Source organism: Pan troglodytes, chromosome 19 (genome assembly GCF_028858775.2).
Source record: "Pan troglodytes isolate AG18354 chromosome 19, NHGRI_mPanTro3-v2.0_pri, whole genome shotgun sequence".
Taxonomy (NCBI): Eukaryota; Metazoa; Chordata; class Mammalia; order Primates; family Hominidae; genus Pan; species Pan troglodytes.
In genome coordinates, this window is record NC_072417.2 from 74,087,025 (window position 1) to 74,110,722 (window position 23,698).

The 23,698-nt window shown below is 36.7% G+C and overlaps 1 protein-coding gene across 16 annotated transcripts in view; it reads left to right on the forward strand.

Moving 5' to 3' along the window:
• The window catches only part of BCAS3 (BCAS3 microtubule associated cell migration factor), a 718,021-nt gene that overhangs the window by 251,953 nt on the left and 442,370 nt on the right, over positions 1–23,698 (forward strand). For all 16 annotated transcript variants that reach the window (XR_010153059.1, XM_063799111.1, XM_063799112.1 and 13 more), the window contains one exon: positions 17,619–17,752. Coding sequence is in view for 15 of the 16 variants with exons in the window: in XM_063799111.1 (XP_063655181.1) it covers positions 17,619–17,752 (134 nt within the window). In the remaining variant the exon portion in view is untranslated. The remainder of the gene's footprint in view (positions 1–17,618; positions 17,753–23,698) is intronic.

Below are 23,698 nucleotides of genomic sequence, written 5' to 3' on the forward strand. Positions count from 1 at the left end.
GCAGGTTAGTTACATATGTATACATGTGCCATGCTGGTGTGCTGCACCCATTAACTCGTCATTTAGCATTAGGTATATCTCCTAATGCTATCCCTTCCCCCTCCCCCAACCCCACAACAGTCCCCAGAGTGTGATGTTCCCCTTCCTGTGTCCATGTGTTCTCATTATTCAGTTCCCACCTGTGAGTGAGAACATGCGGTGTTTGGTTTTTTGTCCTTGCGATAGTTTACTGAGAATGATGATTTCCAATTTCATCCATGTCCCTACAAAGGACATGAACTCATCATTTTTTATGGCTGCATAGTATTCCATGGTGTATATGTGCCACATTTTCTTAATCCAGTCTATCATTGTTGGACATTTGGGTTGGTTCCAAGTCTGTGCTATTGTGAATAGTGCCGCAATAGACATATGTGTGCATGTGTCTTTAAAGATATGTAATTTCAATAGGCCTTAACACAGTAGTTACAGTTTTTAATTTAAATCGGCTTTTTCCAAAATATAACTAATAGATCCTCCAATGACATACTCCAGTCCTTCTTTACCTATACATGTAACCATATATGTTTTAAAATTTATATTGGGAAGTTTTAACCCTCTAATAATTATCTAATTTGGTTAAAGGTATTTTCATGAGGTATGTAATATGGCTAATAAAAACAGTATTGCTTGTTAGAATACTTTTTACTAGTTTAGGGAAGTTTATGTAAAACAAACAAAACATGCCAAAAAGTTGATTGCATGATTTTTGTTTTTAAAGCTGATCTTACTCAAACCAGTTTACCTGTGTTTGTCACTGTTACACTTAAGAATATAAATAAATTCCTTTTAGTCTTCATTCATTCATTCATTTTTTGAGGCGGAGTCTTGCTCTGTTGCCCAGGCTGGAGTGCAGTAGTGTGATCTCGGCTCACCACAATCTCCGCCTCCAGGTTCAAGCAATTCTCCTGCTCCAGCCTTCCGAGTAGCTGGGATTACAGGTGTGCGCCACTGCACCCAGCTAATTTTTGTATTTTTTTAAGTAGAGACGGGGTTTTGCCATGTTGGCTAGGCTGGTCTTGAACTCCTGACCTCAGGTAATCCGCCTGCCTCAGCCTCCCAAAGTGTTGGGATTACAGACGTGAGCCACTGCGTCCAGCCCTTTTAGTCTTTTTAAAAGAAAGACATATTTTTAGACAACAGTATTATAAACATGTCCTGGACAACAAAATCCAAGAACAAACCAGGCCCATAGCCACTTCCTGGGAAACGTTAAAAATACTATAAAATGTACATGATGGAATAACACTGCAAAATGAATTTAGGAGACCATGTAGGTTGGTTGACTGGGTGGCATCCATTTCTGTCTTGTATGGGACCTATTCAGAAAAGACATGAAGTGATGCTGTTGAATAGATCTGTGACACTTCTAGTTCAGCAGCTGCATTCATTTTTTTTTTTCAATTTTTAAATTCCCATTCTTATTTATTAGCTGTGACTTTGAGGCCAGAATTAAAACAAATATTTTAGTGGCAGCATTTATGATTCGTTTAGAAGTACCAGATTGGTCCCCATGGTTAGATCTGGGCAGATTCAATATGGGCAGTGTAAATTTGTTGCTCTCAGGGACAAAGTGAATAACATTTTCAAGGAACTTTAAAAAAAATTAATAAACTTTATTTTTTATTTTTATTTTTTTGAGATGGAACCTCGCTCTGTTGCCCAGGCTGGAGTGCAGTGGCACAATTTCAGCTCACTGCAACCTCCACCTCCCGGGTTCAAGCGATTTTCCTGCCTCAGGCTCCTGAGTAGCTGAGATTACAGGCACGTGCCACCACACCTTGCTAATTTTTTGTATTTTTAGTAGAGATGGCATTTCACCATGTTGCACGGGCTGGTCTCAAACTCCTGAGCTCAGGCAATCTGCCCACCTTGGCTTCCCAAAGTACTAGGATTACAGGCGTGAGCTACCACACCCGGCCGGAATCTTCTTTTGCCTGGCTAACTCTTACACCGATTCTTATCTTAAATATCATTTAAGAAGTCTTCCCTGAGTCTACATAAAATGTCATGTTCCCCTTTCTCTTTCACCTTGTCACCTAATTGGGCAAGCTAGTTAATCTGCTTGTCACACTCAATGCCTCAGTTTCCTCATCAATAAAATGGGGGCTAGTAATGATATCTAAAATAATACATGGCCAGGTGCACTGGCTCACACCTTTAATCTCAATACTTTGGGAGGCCAAGGCGGGTGGATAGCTTGAGCTCAGGAGCTAGAGACCAGCCTAGGCAACATGGTGAAACTCTGTCTCTACAAAAAATACAAAAATTAGCTGGGTGTAGTGGTGCACTCCTGTAGGTCTAGCTACTTGGGAGGCTGAGGCAGGAGGATTGCTTAAGCCTGGGAGGCAGAAATTGCAGTGAGCTGAGATCGCACCACTGTGCTCCAGCCTGGGTGACAGAGCAAGATCCTGTCAAAAAAAAAATAAAAAATAAAATAATATCTAACAAATAGAGTAACCTCAATAGATATTAGTTGTTTCTGTTTTCATTATTATCAATCACCTTCATCCTAGTTTTTAAATTATTTACATCCATCAGAGTATCTTTTCAATGTGTTCTCTGTTAGAGGTAAGCTTTTGTTAATATTTTGTCCCCAAGTATTAGCCCAGTAGCTTTCACATACTTGATACTGAGTAAATATACATTGAATAATTACAATAATTAATTCCATTGGATTGCTTCATAATTGTAATCATGGAAAAAATATAGCAGGGCAAAATTAAGACATTTATTCAATGTTGTTATTCATTTGTTGAATAAAATCAACTTATGTCTAAATTGTGGTTTGAATAAGAATTGTCTGGCCGGGCACAGTGGCTCACGCCTGTAATCCCAGCACTTTGGGAGGCCGAGGCGGGTGGATCACAAGGTCAGGAGATCGCGACCATCCTGGCTAACACGGTGAAACCCCGTCTCTACTAAAAAATACAAAAAATTAGCCGGGCGTGGTGGCGGGCACCTGTAGTCTCAGCTGCTTGGGAGACTGAGGCAGGAGAATGGCATGAACTTGGGAGGCGGAGCTTGCAGTGAGCCAAGATGGTGCCACTGCACTCCAGCCTGGGCGACAGAGCGAGACTCTTGTCTCAAAAAAAAAAAAAAAAAAAAAAAAAAAAAAAAAGAATTGTCTCCATCTCTATATATTGGGAGTGATCCATGATGGCAAATTATAATACCTGCAGATACATATCACAGATAACTAAAACTGAAGTATGTAATAGATAGTAATTTAAAATACCCCATGGAGGCTGGAAGCGGTGGCTCATCCCAGTAATCCCAGCACTTTGGGAGGCCGAGGAGGGCGGATTACTTGAGGTCAGGAGTTCGAGACCAGCCTGGCCAACATGGCGAAACCTCATCTCTACTAAAAATACAAAAATTAGCTGGGTGTAGTGGCACACGCCTGTAATCCCAGCTACTGGGGAGGCTGAGGCAGGAGACTCGCTTGAGCCAGGAGGCAGAGGTTGCTGAGATGGTGCCACTGTACTCCAGCTTGAGTGACAGAGTGAGACTCCGTCTCAAAAAAAAAAAAAAAGGACCCCATGGAAATGACATTTTTATGTAATAAGAACAATAGATTAGTATACTATTATGTTTTTGGACAACAAACTATTTCTTATTTATCAAACTATCGTTAGAAACATAAGGAAGAAATCCTCAATTCTGTGCAATAAGCCTGACATGAACAGACCTGCCACCTTTAATTCAGTAAGTAATTGATTTGCTTTTCAGAGGCATTACTTCTGCCAGCTGAGCAACTGAGAAATGTAAAGTACAACACATCTACATTTTAAATAATTACCCCTCCTTGGCAGGGAAATTGCTTTTCCATCCATTAATAAGAGGAAAATGAGTGTTGAATCTCTAGCAAAACAGAGTAAATATGTACCCCTTTAGATGCTTGGCTGCATCTTTAGCAGACTTGAAATTCTTCTGGTTACTTAAATGATATATATTAAAAGGTGATTGTGGTCTTGGGTTAATTGTTAAAGAAGTTTAGGTTTTTCTTTTTGGACATAAAAGTTTTCCCATTGTCTAGCAAGTGGTTAGAGAAATACCATGTCTTGATTTGTTTTTAACATCTATAATGCATCACAGATCTACAGCATAACATAGCTTGAGATTTTTAATCTGACAGCTTCTGGTTTATCACTACCAGACACCTATATTATTTCATTCACAATGCAAAGGCAACTTGAAGAATTGATTTCCTTTTTTCATTAGAAGAGGATGTTTCCATAGTAGGTTTGTACTTACTCTCTTGTTTCATCATCTTGTAAAGTGGTGTCCTTTACTCATGTAATGGATTTACTCTCTGAAGAATTAGTTCTGTTTGCTCTCTGTTCATTGTGGCACTGTAGTTGTGTAAGAGAGGGATCTTTGTAGGGGTGACTTACGATTAGGTAGTAGGTACAGTGTCTAGGGACCACAATACTTTTAGAACCTCACTATAATTTTCTGATTTCTTTAAAAGCAGAAAAAAAAACCATGGTTTTAAGTTAATAGAATGGAGTAAAAAATATATAACTTTAAGTATTTTTTCCTGAAGGAGAGTGCCCATGAAGACAAAAATGCCCAGGTCCCACCTAAAGTCCTAATGTAGCCCTGGGTTCCATCAGTAAGTGAAGAGCCTTTTCCGTTCTTCATCACTATTGCCACAGCACTACCACTTAATTGAATAAAGGTGCTCAGTTGATAGTGAATGAACTCATGGAAGATGTGAATGCATACATTGGGATACTATGTAAAAATGTGAAATCAACATATATACCTGTAAAAATAGACCTGTCTACAACAAATATAACATAAATACTTACAATAATATAAACATAGTATTTAATTTTGCAAAAGATAAAGAAGGATCTATATAGTCAGGTACATACATGCAAAGCAGCTGTTGATTTCAACTTTTCATTTATCAGTACACCCTTACTAGTTGTTAAACACTGAAGTACTTGAATACTTCTTGCCTGTCCCAGTAGCCTCTGAGCCTCCCTCCCTGGTGGGGGATGGTGGGCACCTTGTTTCACTATTCTTATTCAGATTGGCCTGTATCTTGCCATACATTAAATATTTTTTGAACATTGCTCTAAAAACAGCCTAAATATTTCCCAAAGATATATATTCATTTCAAAGAGATTTATTATATATAGTAAGGTGGGTACCTGTGGTCGGGAGCAGTGAGTGGGTGCAGGAACGGAGAAGCAAAGAGAAAATGTAAAAACAGTAAGAGGCTGGGTGCAGTGATTCATACCTGTAATCCTAGCACTTTGGGAAGCCAAGGTGGGCGAATCACTTGGGTTCAGGAGCTTCAGACCAGCCTTCCAACATGGTGAAACCCCATCTCTACTAACAATACAATAATCAGCCGGGTGTGGTGGCTTGTGCCCGTACCTGTAATCCCAGCTACTTGGGAGGCTGAGGCGTGAGAATTGTTTGAACCCAGGAGGTAGAGGGATACAATGCAATTCAATGTAATGCACATAGCAAGAGAAGGTTTACGTATGGACTTATTAACATAGACGAAATGAAAACTCTGATTAATTCTTCCATGCATCTGAAGTCTAAAAAGGATATCTAGAATGCTAAGAAAGTGGAGGTAATGTTTATCAGTTAGAATTGAGAATTAATAAATGTGATGTTAATATAGTTTTAAGAGTACAACAATGTAAAATAATACTATCAAATACAATTAATTAAATAATTTATACTACAATTGATATAATAATTAAAAATGAACTGATTTTATAATTTTCTCTTTGTTCCTTTGATTGTTTCTAAGAAGACATTGAATAAGTAAATATATAATTTGGTTGTGCACAGAATGCCTGCCTACCCAGTCATCTTTTTTATGGATCAGCCATTTTTCTTATATATACTTGTTCTGTAACATAGTCACAGAGTCATGCTTTGATACTGCTTCTGTAGGTAATCAAACCTAATTTCCAGAGACACTTGGTCATTTGGTAATATTTTCAACATATGCTCATATACCCAAAATGTGTTAACTGATGTACAATTTGATACAGCATGCTTGATGACTATCTTTGAAACTTTATCTTTCATCTAATCATTATCATTTGTTACTTAGTTACTTACTTTCTGAACATTTGGACCAGAACGCTGATTCATGTCTGTTATATTTTCATTTAAGTACTATGATACATGGTTCTTTGAGCACCCATTTAGCCAAGCTGAGACTCACTGACCTTTTTTTTTTTTATACTTTAAGTTTTAGGGTACATGTGCACAACATGCAGGTTATTTACATATGTATACATGTGCCATGTTGGTGTGCTGCACCCAGTAACTCGTCATTTAACATTAAGTATATCTCCAAATGCTATCCCTCCCCCCTTCCCCCCACCCCACAACAGGCCCCGGTGTGTGATGTTCCCCTTCCTGTGTCCATGGGTTCTCATTGTTCAATTCCTACCTATGAGTGAGAACATGCGGTGTTTGGTTTTTTGTCCTTGCGATAGTTTGCTGAGAATGATGGTTTCCAGCTTCATCCATGTCCCTACAAAGGACATGAACTCATCATTTTTTATGGCTGCATAGTATTCCATGGTGTATATGTGCCACATTTTCTTAATCCAGTCTATCATTGTTGGACATTTGGGTTGGTTCCAAGTCTTTGCTATTGTGAATAGTGCCGTAATAAACATACATGTGCATGTGTCTTTATAGCAGCATGATTTATAATCCTTTGGGTATATACCTAGTAATGGGATTGCAGGGTCAAATGGTATTTCTAGTTCTAGATCCCTGAGGAATCGCCACACTGACTTCCACAATGGTTGAACTAGTTTACAGTCCCACCAACAGTGTAAAAGTGTTCCTATTTCTCCACATCCTCTCCAGCACCTGTTGTTTCCTGACTTTTTAGTGATCGTCATTCTAACTGGTGTGAGATGGTATCTCATTGTGGTTTTGATTTGCATTTCTCTGATGGCCAGTGATGATGAGCATTTTTTCATGTGTCTTTTGGCTGCATAAATGTCTTCTTTTGAGAAGTGTCTGTTCATATCCTTCACCCACTTTTTGATGGGGTTGTTTGTTTTTTTCTTGTAAATTTGTTTGAATTTATTGTAGATTCTCGATATTAGCCCTTTGTCAGATGAGTAGATTGCAAAAATTTTCTCCCATTCTGTAGGTTGCCTGTTGACTCTGATGGTAGTTTCTTTTGCTGTGCAGAAGCTCTTTAGTTTAATTAGATCCCATTTGTCAGTTTTGGCTTTTGTTGCCATTGCTTTTGGTGTTTTAGACATGAAGTCCTTGCCCATGCCTATGTCCTGAATGGTATTGCCTAGGTTTTCTTCTAGGGTTTTTATGGTTTTAGGTCTAACATGTAAGTCTTTAATCCATCTTGAATTAATTTTTGTATAAGGTGTAAGGAAGGGATCCAGTTTCAGCTTTCTACATATGGCTAGCCAGTTTTCCCAGCACCATTTATTAAATAGGGAATTGTTTCCCCATTTCTTGTTTTTGTCAGGTTTGTCAAAGATCAGATGGTTGTAGATATGCGACATTATTTCTGAGGGTCACTGACCTCTTTTTTTTACCCCTCACCATATATCTGTTTTTTTTTTTTTTAATATCCTTCTCTGAATGGTGCGTTTTGAGTTTTTCTCTCTCTCTTTTTTTTTTCTTCCATGGGGGTGGGGTGGCTGCTCAAGTGTTTTAACTTTCTAACTGGTCTGTTAAACATCTTGTATTTTCCCTTTCTCCATTCACTCCATATAAAGCCAACAAGTTTATCTTGTCCTCACATTTATTTTTGTTTTTGTCTGTCTTCATTTTTATTGAATTGTAACTTACGTAATATAAGTTGCACCAATTTTAAGTATACGGCTTGTTGAATTTTATTTATGTATGTACCTCTCTAAGCAACATCCATAGCGTTTGAAAGATCTGTTTCACACATCTCTGAAATACACAGAATGCTCTTCCTACATTTAGAAATTCCTACATTTCCATATTTACCTTTCCAATTATTTTGTAGTCCTAACACATAAAGAATCTGCTTGATACAGATTGTTCTCCATGAAATCCTCTTCTTTATCTCTGCTTCCTGTCTTATGCTGTTCATAATTATTTCACTTTACTATCCCTTCTGTCTACCAAATTCCTACTAACCTCCATTCAAGGTGTACTTTATTATGCACTTCCAGCAATTATTGTCTATGACATGAATTTAGCATTAGTTGACTGTATCTGTATCTGTAATTTTTCCTTGAGGCTGGTTACAGTCTGATACTACCACATAGATATGTATAGATCTTGAGTACTAAACTTTGTGTTGGGACATAATATACACCAGAAACTAACACTCATTTATCCTTAGACTTTTCCAATTATATTTCTCACTCTTTTTTTTTTTTTGAGACGGAGCTGGAGTGCAGTGGCAAGATCTCAGCTCACTGCAATCTCCGTAGAGACGGGATTTCACCATGTTGGCCAGGATGGTCTCAATCTCCTGACCTCGTGATCCACCAGCCTTGGCCTCCCAAAGTGCTGGAGTTACAGGCGTGAGCCACTGCACCCAGCCAAAATTTGTATGGAATTTCAAAGGACCTAAAATAGCCAAATCAATCTTGAAAAAGATGAGTAAATTTTAAAGACTTAAACTACCTAAATTTCTGAATTAATCTAAAGCTCACCAAGAAAGGATTTTTAGGGAGTAAGTATAGACATAGATGAGTGAATGGAATAATGTCCAGAACAGTCATTTGATTTTTGACAAAAGTGGCAGGTAATTAAATAGGTGAAGTATAGTTTTTTTCAACAAATGGTGCTAGAACAACTGGGATATCTTTTGGTGGAAAAATAAATCTTTACTAACATCATACATAAAATTAACTCTAAATGGATAATAGGCTTAGCATAAACACTAAAACTATGGAACTTTAAAAAGAAAACATAAGGTTATATCCTTAAACTTGGGATAGAAAAAGATTTCTTAGATAAACACCCAAACCACAAAATCTTCATCAAAATTGGAAATCTTTTGGGAAAATGTTAAATAGTGAAAAGCCATGCCACAGACTGGGAGAAAATTTCTGATAGAAGATGGATAGATAGATAGATAGATAGATAGATAGATAGATAGATATTGAAAACATACAATTTAAAATGAGGAAAAGATTTTAAATAATCATGTCACAAAAGAAAATATTTAAAAGCCAGTAAGCACACGAAAAACTGATCAACATCACTGATCACCAAGGAATACTGGCAAATTAAAACTGTGAGAATACCAATTGAAATTATTAAAAAGACTGACAGTATCAAATGTTGGCGAAGTTATGGAGCTTGTGGGAATGTAAAATTATACAACCACATTGGAAAATAGTTTGGCAGTTTCTTATAAATATTTAATATATGACCCTGCAATTTCTCTCCTAAATATTCACCCAAGGAAAAGAAAAACATGTCCACATGGAGACTAGTATTTGAATGTTCATAGCTGTTTGAGTTACAATATTAAAAAACTAGAAACAGGCCAGGTGCGGTGGCTCACACCTATAATTCCAGCACTTTGGGAGGCCGAGGTGGGTAGATCACTTGAGGCCAGGAGTTTGAGACCAGCCTTGTCAACATGGTGAAACCCTGTCTCTACTAAAAATACAAAAAAATTAGCCAGGTGTGGTGACAAACCCCTGTAATCCCAGCTACTCAGGAGGCTGAGACAGGAGAATCACTTGAACCTGGAGACAGAGGTTGCAGTGAGCTGAGATGGTGCCACTGCACTCCAGCCTGGTTGACAGATCAAGACTCCATCTCAAAAAAAAGAAAAAACAAAAAACTAGAAACAGCTACGGAATGGATATATAAATTGTGGTATGTATTTAAAATGGAACACTACTCAGCAATATAAATCAATGAATGACATACTGCTACTTGTAGCAAATAGACTGAGAAAATATTGTGTGATTATATTTCATTAAATTCTAAAACAGGCAGTATTCATCCCGCATAATAGAAAGCTGATGAGTGGTTGCTTGGGGCCAGGTGGTTGGGGAGAGGATGGTTTGCAAGTGAACACAAGGGAACTTTTTTTGAATGCTCTTTCTCTTGACTATGGTAGTAGTTACATAGGTATATGTATTTGTCAGATTCATCATACTGTACATCTAAAATGAATCTATTGTATATAAATTATGGATTCATAAAGGTTAAAGTTTTAAAAAACATTCTGGAAATGGACAAATATTCTCAACTACCTGAAAAAATGAGAACACATGTACATAGGCATACACCACTTTCTTAAATATCTATTTGGTAAGGAAATCTGTTAAAAATAATGAACATTAGAATGCTTAATATGAAAACTCACTGGAAATGACCAGAGATGTCTTCATAAGCCTGAAAATTGTACAATTCAAAGAGAAAGAAAATAATTAAATATTTAAATAATGATGTTAATACACTTCGAACTGCTAAAAATGCAGGAGGACGAATATAACAAATTAAAAAATAAAGTGAGCTAGAAAATCAGTTGTTCACTTTATATAGATTTTTCCACATGAAACAAATAAGGGCAATATCACCGATTTCTTCTAATTTATTTTGGTTATGGATATATGCAACTTTTGTAAGGGATCAGCTAAATCATCTGCTTTGGTAGTGTTTACTTCAGTGCCTTTAACAGAGGGTTAGGTAGCAAATTTGATAACGATATACTATATTTTAGGCTACTAAAGTGGAAGAATACATTGATGAGTTTGATTATTAGTGTTTGTAAGTAGCTTAAAAAATATGCTGCTGTAAGCTACTTTATACTGCCCATATGGGGACTTTGGGACCATTGTTTTCCAGTATTCATATCCAGCTTGAAAGTTTTATTAATCCGACTTTAATAAGCTATGCTATTATGGATTTGTGTAAGCTGAGGAGGTTAACGCTTTCTCTCAGTACTGGGATTCTGTTTCTTTGCTTTTGTGTTTACAAATTTGGCTATTAACTTTTCTAAATAATTAAGTAATTTGTAAGTTTGTATCTATACAGGTGTTAATTGAAAAGTATTATACAAACAAGCATTAATGCCAAAGTATAAAATTCTTTTATGAATGATATAATCTGAATTCCTGTAAACATTTCTATTTGATTCAGCATAATCATGTTTATGTCTCTTTTTGGAAAAGAGTGTGAGTAGCTGGTAGTTTGTCTTCTAGTTCACATGTGTGTATATGATAAAGAACCATACAATTAGGTAGGTGTTATAAATAGGATATGGCAAAAAAGGCAAACCTACTCATGTTTCCAAGATTTTATAGCATATGCCTGGTGAAATTTTGCTACTCTTTAATTTTGCTTTTTGGGTTAACCAGCTGACGCCCAGTTGAAAAGACTTATGTTCGTGTGAGGCCACAAAAGCCTTAATGTTCAGTCTCCAGCTACCTCAGATTTTGGAGAACGCTGTGTACCATCAGCAGCTTCAATCCCCACCCTCTAACGCTAATGCTCATCTATCAAACTTGAGGCTAAGAGTGAGGGAGAGGAAGCTTCCAGATAAACATACAGAAGTGCCTAAACAGCTAATCACTCTAGGCTTCCGCTTCCAGGCCCTATAATTAGAAGTCCTTCTTTTTCCTTGTATTCCCAGATGACGCAAATGCTTTTTGTGGCTTGGCACCTCATTTGGGGCGTGGGTTTAGTTTATGGCCAGGCCAGAGTCTGGTTTAGTCTTCTGATGCAGCATAAATAGTTCTCAAGCCACAGTCTACTCTGCACAAGTTTTTCCTTTTATGTATATGTGCATTTTAACTTGTTTTCTAGAAGAAAAAAAAGCTTGCTATTTCCCTGGCAGAATGTGTGCAAAAGAGGAAATTCTAAATGAAAAGAAAGCACGTGACTATGTAGTCCTATACTAGCTATTTCTTTTTCTCCTTTCTGCTCTTTAAATTTTTTATATTATTTTTAAAATTTTGTGAAAAAAGTAAACTTACTGGTGGATTATAGAAGCCACATTTGCATGGAGGGGTGGACAAAAGTGTTTGAGATAGGATACACAGAAGTAATAGGCATAATTTTTTAGTGGACATTTTTCCTGAAAATTTGAATCTGTTTTACATAATCATAACTAAACAGAGATGAATGCCAGTTTGAAAAGCTAGGAACATATGGGTAAGTGTTCATTTGTGATTTTCATTCATATGTAAAACAATAATAGTCTTGATTTGGCAAATGAGGACCTTTATTTGAATGCTCATTCTACATTAAATGGTATGATTTAAAACGAAATTTAATGAAGTTTATAGTAGGTGAGGAATATATGTTACAAATGCAAATTCATCTTATTTCCTGTCAGAATGATGTTTCTATTGAATTGTTTGTCAAGTGCAGAAAATTTGTTACAGAGAGGTGGAGTCAGAAGATAGTAGTGGATTTATGATCATTCAAACTTACTATAACTCAGCAAAAAAGTAGGAGGAGTGGCAAAACACTGTCTACAAATGGACAACAAAGCATTCATGCCTAAACTTAGAAATTCATTGTTTGAGGCCGGGTGCGGTGGCTCACACCTGTAACGCCAGCACTTTGGGAGGCCGAGGTGGGCAGATTGCCTGAGCTCAGGAGTCAGAGACCAGCCTGAGCAACATGGTTGAAACCCCCTCTCTACCAAAATACAAAAAATTAGCTGGGCGTGGCGGCGGGCGCCTGTAGTCCCAGCTACTCGGGAGGCTGTGGCAGGAGAATTGCTTGAACCCGGGAGGCGGAGGTTGCAGTGAGCCAAGATTGTGCCACTGCACTCCAGCCTGGGTGACAGAGCAAGACTCCCATCTCCAAACAAAAACAAAACAAAACAAAACAAAACAAAGCAAATTTATTGTTTGAATAACAGTAAGTAAAGAATATAAACTATGTCAATAACCTCATGATCATAGCTAGATATATAATGAGAGGTAAGGTTATATATATTGTTGTAGGTTTAATAATTTATTAAATTATTTATAATAAATGGTACCTTTCATTTTCTAAAATGTATTCTCTTGGAAATAGCCAGGACAGTGGCATCTAGTAGGATATTGTAATATAGTGACTAGAGCTGTACCTTATGTTTGCCAAAGAAATAGCAAACTCAGATTTACTTCATCTTTTCACTGAAATGACTATCTTGTCTTCCCACAGATGCTTAATATTCTTTCATGCCTTTTTGTTCAACAAAACATTAGTTTAAATGCTTATACTAATGTGATTCTGCTTCTGGGAATAGCAAGGTAAACGTACAAACCATCCTTCCCATAGAAAACAATTATGAAACCTGGACAAAATACAACTGAACAGGCACATAAAGTTAGATATGTGTATTATAATCTCTGGAACAACCAGTAAAATTTTAATATAAAGAGATATAGCTCAAAAGTCTATAGATAAATTATTTATTTTTAACATTCAACAATAAATATTGTTAAAAATAAGTAGTCTCAAAACAGCAAGAAACCATGAGAAGAGAAATAAAACTGAATAAAATGTTGAAATTAGCATTTCATAAAAATTGAATATTCCAAATAAATAGTCCCATAACAGCAAGAAAACATGAAAAGAGAAATAAAAAACAGAAACAAGACAAGCAAAAATAATAATAAATTGGTAGACCTAAGTCCAGCCCTACCAGTAAGTACTAAATATGAATAAACTACAAATACCAATTAAAAGGCAGTGATTTGATTGAAAGAGAGTGAGCGAGTGTGAGAGCACCCAACTGTTATCTAAAAGAAGCCTATATTGATAGATATAGAGTAGAAGAATGGAAAATATATACCATGCAAGTACCAATCAAAACAAAGTTGGAGTGGTAAAGTTAATATCAGAAAAAACTAGACTTCAGAGCAGGGAAAATAACCAGGGTTAAATCATGTTAAAAGGGTTAATTGACCAAGACTTCATACAATCTAAATGTGTATGAACCTTGCTCTAAAATTTAGGAAGCTGATATAACTTAGGAAAACTACACATGTCCACAATTATCCTTGGAGACTGTAACTCCTACTCAGTAATGGAACAGAAAGCAGTCAGTCAGTAAGGAAATTGAAGATGCAAACATCACTACCTATTACATACCTTTCTAGAATATATTCTAGGTGTTCAAGTGTATATGGAACAAGGATCATATTTCAAGCCATAAAACAAACTTTAACAAATGTAAAAGAAGTAACTTCTTGTCATAATGAAATTATACTGGCAATAATATCTGAAAGATATCTGGAAAATATCCAAATATTTGGTAACAAAACAATATACCTTTAAATAACCCACGAGCAAAAGACGAAGCAACTAGGAAACATTTAAAACTGAATATAAATGAAATTGCAGCATATCAAAATCTGTTACATTTAGCTAAGCAGGCTTAGAGGGACATTAATACCTATATGTGCTTACTCCAGAAAAGAAGAAAGTTCCTGAAACAATAATCTAAGCTGCTCCCATAAGAAACTCGAAAAAAGGAAGAGCAAATGAACCCAAAACAAGGAGAATAAAGGAAATAATAAATATAGTAACAGAAATCAGTGAAATTGAAAAGAGAAAAACAGAAAGTTATGAAACCAAATAGGTTAACCTTAAAAAGACCTTACCAGACTGGTGAAGAAAAAAAACAGAGAAGACACAGATTACCAATATCGTGAATGAAAAAGTGGATATCATTAATGTCTCTACAGATATTAAAAGGATGAATTCCTTGAATTACAGAAAGTAATTCATCAAAAAGAAATTTTAAATTAAAAAATTAACAAAATATGTAATGGTAGTTAAAAATCTTCAAAAATAGGCCCAAATATTTTTACTTGAAAATTCCATTAAACATTTAACGAAGAAATAATAGCAATCCTACATCTTTTTTTTTCCAGAAATTAACAGAGTAAGGAGCATTCCCATTTGATTATTTGAGGCCTGGATTATCCTAAATATCAAAATCATCCAAACACATTATTAGAAAAGAAAACTACAAATCAGTATTTCTCAGGGACACAGATAAGAAAATATTCAAGAAAATATTAGAAAATTGAATCTAGCTGCTTATAATAAAGGATTTTGACCAAACGAGGCTTATCCCAAGAATGCAAGGCATGTTCAACATTTGATAATCAATTATTGTTAGAATTCGCTATATTAATAGATTTAAAAAGAGAAGCCACATAATCATTTCAATAGATGCAGAAAAGCACTTGAAAAATTCAATTTTCTTTCATTATAAAAACTCTCAACATATTTTATGAAGGACTTTTACAAAAAACCTATACGTAATGTTATACTTAAAGATTGAATGCTTTCCTCCTACAACACAGAAATCTCTCCTTCCTATTTCTGCTTGCCTCAGCAAATGCAGTAAGTCGAGAAAATTGAAGAAAAGGCAAGTAGGTCAGAAGGGAAGAAATGAAACTGTGATTGTTCCTAAACTACGTAACTGTCATCAAAGAAAATTCTTGTACTGTATTAAAAAACCCCTAGAACTTGCAGGAAACATACATTGTCAAGATAAAAAATCATCAATTTTATCTGTATGCACTAGCAAGCAAAAATTGATCATTTAAAAAAATATTACCATTTATAATAACTCTAAAAGACAATATTTTCAGAATCTGTGTGTCAAACAAAAAGAAGTCAAAATAGATCTAAATCAAGAAATATGCTGTGTTAATAGATCAGAAGGCACAATATTAGGATATCAGTTGTCCCCAAATTAATTTATTACACTCAATACAGTTCCCTCAAAATCCTAAACAAGAATGGCTAAAGTAATATTGAAAAAGGCAGGAAAAGGCTCATTTTACCTGATTTCAAGATTTTCTGTGAAGTTACAGTAACCAAGAATGTGGTATTAGTGAATGTATAGACACAGAAATTGAATTAATAGAATAGAACTTCAAAAATAGGCCTTGGCCTGGCATGGTAGTTCACGCCTGTAATCCCAGCACTTTGGGAGGCTGAGGTAGGCGGATCTCTTGAGACCAGGAGTTTGAGACCAGCCTGGCCAACATGTCAAAACTCCATCTCTACTAAAAATACAAAAATTAGCCAGGCATGGTGGTGCACACCTGTAGTCCCAGCTACTTGGGAGGTTGAGGCATGAGAATCAGTTGAACCCAGGAAGTGGAGGTTGCAGTGAGCCAAGAATGCACTACTGCACTCCAGGCTGGGTGACAGAGCGAGACTGTCTCAAATAATAATAATAATAATAAATAAAAAATAAAAAAGTGCCAGGCATGGTGACTCATGCCTGTAATCCCAGCACTTTGGGAGGCTGAGTCCGGTGGATCATGAGGTCAGGAGATCGAGACCATCCTGGCTAACATGGTGAAACCCCGTCTCTACTAAAAGTACAAAAAATTAGCCGGGCATGGTGGTGGGTGCCTGTAGTCCCAGCTACTTGGGAGGCTGAGGCAGAAGAATGGCGTGAACCTGGGAGGCGGAGCTTGCAGTGGGCGGAGATCGCACCACTGCACTCCAGCCTGGGAGACAGCGAGACTCCATCTCAAAAAGATATAGGCCTACACAAATAGCCAATTGATCCTTGGCAAGTTGACAATGTTACTTCAATGGAGAAAGAACAGTGTCTTCAAGAAGTCTTTCTGGAACAATTGGACATCTTATGCAAATAAGTTAACCTTGTCCATGTTTTGTATAGGATCCTCACCTTATAACCTGTTGTATAAGGTCCTCACACCTTATACAAATATTAAAATGATGATAGGCCTAAATGTAAAATATAAAATTATGAAACTTTTACAAGGAAAGAGAAGATCTTTGTGACCTTGGGTTAGGCAAAGAATTTTTAGCTATGACATCTCATCAAAATTAAGAACTTTCCCCGTAATAGGCTCTATTGGCATTTTCAATAAATATCATGGTGAATTAAGTACAGGAAGTAGTAGTTGGATCAGTAGATAAATTGGAGCGTAGAATTAAAGCTTGAAGAAATTGCAAAAGAGGGAGTTTCATGGGGGTATGTCATTTTCACATTCTTTGTTTTGAAAAATGATTGTGGCTGGGCACGGTGGCTCATGCCTGTAATCTCAGAGCTTTGAGAGGCCACAACAGAAGGATTGCTTGAGGCCCAGAGTTTGAGACCAGCCTGGGCAACATGGTGAGACCCTGTCTCTACAAAAATAAAAGAAAATTAGCCAAGCATGGTGGCATGTGCTTGTAGTCCCAGCTACTTGGGAGGCTGAGGCAGGAGGATCTCTTGAGCCCAGGAATTTGCGGCTGCAGTGAGCTGTGATCAGGCACCTGCACCCCAGCCTGGGCAACCGAGTGAGGTTCTGCTTCAGGAAAAAAATAAAATAAAATTATGAATTCTGTAAATTCAGGAATATCAAACTTCTCTCTGCTAGTTTTACAGGAATGCCATAATACTTGCACATCTAGTGTTTATACCTTGCTGATATACTGATGTATCATTAAGCTTGGTATTCACATGAAAAAGATATTTTATTTTTTTCTTTTGTAAAGTTTCTTATAGTCTTGGTAATTTTTTTCCCGTTGGTAATATTTTAAATATTGTGAATAGCTTTTTAGAATATTTCATCCACATACATAATCATTTTTATTTTTACCCTTTGTTTTTTGTCTTCCAGGAATGCTTCTAGTCACAACAGACACCCTTGGCCATGACTTTCATGTCTTCCAAATTCTGACTCATCCTTGGTCCTCATCACAATGTGCTGTCCACCATCTGTATACTCTTCACAGGGGAGAAACTGAAGCCAAAGTAAGCTGTATAATTTTTCAGAAGGCGATTTCTTGGTGTAATATGACATCTACTCTAGCTGGTCATTTATATTACATTGCAGCTTAATGTTGATGTTTGTGAGAAAATATTGCTGTCTGTGATAGAATGGGTTAGATAAATAGGGAAAAATTCCATTTTGACCCAGTAAATACATAAGCACTAGATGAACATTTTTTTGTTTAAAAATTCAACGAATTTTTATAAAACAGTAGTGCTGTTTATCCTGCTTTTCCCAACTTGAGACCATTTCTTGCCCCAGGGAAAACTCCTGTCATTCATTTGCTGTCTCTCCAGACCTTTTACTAGGCATTTGGATTCTGTGTACATAAATATGTGTGTGCATACATACACACACATATACATATAAACATGGACATATTCATATATACAAAAATAGTTTCATGATGAATATGGATATATGAATACAGTGGAGGCTAGTGAGAGCCAGTTGCGCACATCCCTCCTTGGCACGGTATTTAGTGATATTATTTTGATTGCGTGAAATCACCCATGTTGGGACTATTTGATCATGAAAATTTGCAAACACTACAAATCAGGGCTATTTTTTTCCTCAGAGAGCTAGATTTTAAACATTTACCAGCAGATAATCACGTACACATGCATGGGTACACATATGTTCATATGCATCATTTACTGAGCGCTTGTATCAGGTGCCACGCTAAGTGCTTCACGCATATTTAATATTCTTATTTAATTTTTAATTTTTATTTATTTTTATTATTTTTTTTTAGTTGGAGTCTCGCTCTGTTGCCCAGGCTAGAGTGCAGTGGCGCTGCGATCTTTGGCTCACTGCAACCTCCACCTCTCAGGTTCGAGCAATTTTCCTGCCTCAGCCTCCCGACCAGCTGAGATTACAGGCACCCACCACCATGCCTGGCTAATTTTTGCATTTTTAGTAGAGACAGTGTTTCACCATATTGGCCAGGCTGATCTCTTGACCAAGCTGGTCTCAAACTCCTGGCCTCGTGATCCACCCACTTCAGCCTCCCAAAGTGCTGGGATTATAGGCATGAGCCACCGCGCCTGACCCACATATATTTAATATTCTTAATATCACATGGTAGATACTGTGTATTGTCTTAATCGCTTAAAATCTCAAATACTTTTTGTTTCATACCTTATATGCACTTGCCAGTATAACACTGTATATATGTTATTCTACAAGATAGCCATTTGACCCTACTCTATTTATTGACTAGGCTATCATTTTCCAACAGTCTAAAGTGATGTTTCTCTTGAATTCCCACCAAAATAAATGACTATAATGGATTGAAATGTCTTAAATTTAGAGAACTTAAACGCTAATAGTTTATAAGAATATGTTTGAAAAAGTATTAGACATTACTCTAGGTTGCTTGTTTACTAACTCACTCTGAAAACTGATAAACCAAAAATATACAGTGTTTACCCCACTTTTCTTGTTATCAATTTAATAAGACAATCAAGTAGTTGATGAGGGAAAGTTTTTTCATTGAAATATTCTTTTTTTTTTTCCCTCAAGATGGAGTCTTGCTCTGTTGCCCAGACTGGAGTGCAGTGGTACGATCTCGGCTCACTGCAACCTCCACCTCCTGGGTTCAAGCAATTCTCCTACCTCAGCATCCTGAGTAGCTGGGATTACAGGCGTGTGCCACCACGCCTGGCTAATTTTTGTATTTTTAGCAGAGAAAGGGTTTCACCATGTTGGCCAGGCTGGTCTTGAACTCCTGACCTCATGATCCACCTGCCTTGGCCTCCCAAAGTGCTGGGATTACAGGCGTGAGCCACCGCGCCCAGCCTCACTGAAATATTCTAACATAAAACTGGCTTAAGTAAAATTTTAAAAATTATTTCTAAGGTTTCTTATACAATTAGTAGTAGTAGTAGTAGTAGTAGTAGTAGTAGTAGTAGTATTTTGAGGACAGGGTCTTGCTCTGTTGTCCAGGCTGGAGTGCAGTGGTGGGATCATAGCTGAGTACAGCCTTGACCTCCTGGGCTCAAGTGATCCTCCTGTCTCAGCCTCCCAAGTAGCTGGGACTACAGGTGCATGCCACCAGACCTGGCAATTTTTTCAGTTTATTTTCTTTTTTTGTAGAGATGACACTATGTTGTCTCACTGTGTTGTCCAGGCCAGTCTCAGCCTCCTGAGCTCAAGTGATCCTCCTGCCTCAGCCTCCCAACGTGCTGGAATTGCAGGTGTGAGTCACCACCCTGGCCTATTCTTAATTTTTATGGGTACATAATAGTTGTACCTATTTATGGGGTACATGTGATATTTTGATACAGGCATACAATGTGTAATGATCTCGTCAGACTAATTGGGATATCCATTGTTTCTTTGTGTTGGGAACATTGTAAATCCAATCCTCTAATTATTTTGAAATATACAATAAATTATTGTTAACTATAGTTACTTTTGCACTAAACTAACAAATCAGCTTCTAGATATAGTTAGCACTTTGGAGAAAATACAGAAATAGAGGGATAAGTTAAACAACACCATGAAAATGCAACTAGCCAACTCTAAAATATGGGAAGTTCTACATTACAAATATGACTTGATTTCTTTAACAAATAATTGTAATTGGAAAATAAAAGTTGATGTGTGGTGGGGGAAAGGTGAATTGTTAAAATTTAAGGAGACTTTGGAGAGTATAATCTAAGTACAAAGCGTGGACCTTATTTAAATCCTCTTTCACACAAACCAAATATAAAAAGACATTTTTCAGACAAGTTGTGAGAGTTTTACATTTGACTTACTAGATATTATTTATTATTATTAGATATTATATAGATAATATTAGGTATTCAAGAATTTAAAGTCCTTATTTTTTAGTGATGCAAAAGTATTTACAGATGTCTGGAATTTGCTTTGAAATGATCTAGCAGTAGGGGAGGGGAGGGTTAGTTAGATAATAGGACAAATAAGTGACAGAAGAAAATAGAGGGATGGTTATGTTGATTATAAGAGACTTAAAATACACATTGAGTAAATGCATTGTGAAAACTTTGTTTGGACCCTGATCTAAATAAAGTATAAAGAGACATTTTTGAGACAGTTGGAGAAAATTGACCATGAATGAGGTGTTATTTGACATTTATCAACTATAACTAATTTGCTGGGTGTGTATTTGTTTTGTAGAGACAGAGTCTCGCTGTGTTGCCCAGGCTAGTCTTGAACTCCTGGGTTACCACCTGGGTCTTCCACAGTGTTGACATAAGCCACTGCATATTGCCTTGTAACTAATTTTTTAAAAGTCATTATTTATTAGGCATATATTCTGAATTATTTACAGGTGAACAGAGATGATATCTCTAATGTGCTTTAAAATATTCTAGCAAAACAAACAATGAGATATAGTCAACAGATCTGCAGAGCGTTAATTGTTGAAGTTGAATGATGTCCATGTAGGTGGGTCATGTTAACATTCTCTATATTTTTGTGTATGTTTGGAAATTTCTCTTAATAGGAAGCAAAAACAACACCCTTCACCAACTTTTTTACTTACTTTAGCTTTATGACTTGATTTATTGTTCGTTTTCAAAAGCTTTCCCAGCTGTTGTGTTTTAGAGTGACCTTCTTGCGTTACATAGTGAATCCCGTGGAGATATTTATTTAAATTGCATTGAAATTACATTTTAATACAGTTAGAACTGACATCTTTATGTTGTAGAAGTTTTGCAACTAGGAATTTTAACATTTTAAAGTTTGTCATTGCTGTGGTATGGCAAAGCTATTGATAATTTTGTATTGAATTTGTGTATGCCTGCTTTGCTAGATTCTCTTGTAAGATTAAGTAGTTTTTCAGTAAATTTTCTTGGAATTTCTAAGTGGAATACATTTTCTGAAAATTATTATCTTTTTTGTTTTTATTTTTCTCTTATTATATTGTCTAGGAATTCTAAAATATTATGCAACTGTAGTAGTGATAGCTATACTCTTTGCTTTTTGAATAATATCTTTTATTTTGACTTCATTGTTTTGCCCTATTTCTTGCATGTTTTTCATGATATAAGTAATACATAATAACGTTTTGGAGGTAAATTTTAGACAATCTTGAACTACATGGAACAAAAACATCAAAGTTACCTGACCCATTAACCTCTGCACCCAGAGCTGCTTTGCTTGTCAATTTGTTGTGCATTCTTAAGATCCCCAAACATGTTTATTGTAGATGAAATTGTTCTTAACAGTGCAATGGTATTATATCTTTTTCAATTATTACCCTAGCACTGGAGATCTGAGGATTAAAAAAATGATTTTACTTAACTTTACTAATTTGAGTTCTGACATTTAAAGATCAATAGTTCTTAAAAGCTATGTATGTTTATTTCTAATTAATATCTAGGGGAAAATCCAATTTACTGATTGATAGGGTCTTGGCATTTTCTTTTCTTTCTTTTTTTTTTTTTTTTTTTTCTTTGGAGACGGAGTCTCCGTCGCTCAGGCTGGAGTGCAGTGGCACAATCGCGGCTCACTGCAGCCTCTGTCCCTCCGGGTTCAAACAGTTCTCCTGCCTCAGCACCCCTGAGTAGCTGGGACTATGGGCACCCGCCACCACACCTGGCTAATTTTTGTATTTTTAGTAGAGACAGGGTTTCACCATGTTGGCCAGGCTGGTCTTGAATTCCTGACCTCAGGTGATGCACCCGCCTCAGCCTCCCAAAGTGTTGGGATTACAGGCATGAGCCACTGCACTTGGCCGGGTCTTGGCATTTTCATAGTCCAAGTTCTATTTGAATTAATTCATGAGCTTTAATTAAAATGTAAAAATCTTGAATTTTTATCCCTTATTGTATATTTTTTCCTGCTTTTTGTGTTCTTGTTGCTACAGTTTAGAAAAGACTAAAGACAGGAAATGGGTTTGCACATTTTTCTTTATCTCTGTTATTTTATTCTCAGGCTAAACTGGGAAGTCTTATCTTTTTAATTTTTTAAAAATTATTTTTAAACTTTTTGTTTTTTCTTTTGAGACAGAGTCTTGCTCTGTTGCCCAGGCTGGAGTGCAGTGTCTCGATCTTGGCTCACTGCAACCTCTGCCTCCTGGGTTCAAGTGATTCTCCTGTCTCAGCCTCCCGAGTAGCTGGGGTTACAGGCGCCCAACAGCATGCCCAGCTAATTTTTGTGTTTTTAGTAGAGACGGGGTTTCACTATGTTGGTCAGGCTGGCCTCAAACTCCTGACCTCAGGTGATCCACCCATCTTGGCCTCCCAAAGTGCTGGGATTACAGGCGTGAGCCACCGTGCCTGGCCTAAACTTTTATTTTAAGTTCAGGGGTACATATGCAGGTTTATTATGTAGGTATATTCGTGTCATGGGGGATTGTTGTACAGATTATTTTGCCATTCAGGTACTAGGCCTAGTACTCAGTAGTTATTTTTTTCTGATCCTCTCCCTCCTCCCATCTTCCACCCTCAAGGAGGCCCCAGTGTCTGTTCCCTCTATGTGTCCATGTGTTCTCATCATTTAGCTTCTACTTATAAGTGAGAACATGCAGTATTTGGTTTTCTATTCCTGTATTAGTTTGCTAAGGATAATGCCCTCCAGCTCCATCCACGTTCCTGCAAAGACATGATCGCATTCTTTTTTATGACTGCATAATATTCCATGGTGTCTATGTACCATGTTTTCTTTATCTAGTCTGCCATTGATAGGCGTTTAGGTTGATTCCATGCCTTTGCTATTAGGAATTGCACTGCAGTGAACATGTGCATGCATGTGTCTTTATGGTAGAATGTTTGATATCCTGTTGTATATTTACTCAGGAATGGGATTGTGCTGGGTTGAATGGCAGTTCCGTTTTTAGCTCTTTGAGGAATTGCCACACGGCTTTCCCCAGTGATGGAACTAACTTACACTCTAACAGTGTATAAGCGTTCCCTTTTCTCTACAACCTCAGGAGCATCTGTTATTTTTTGACTTTT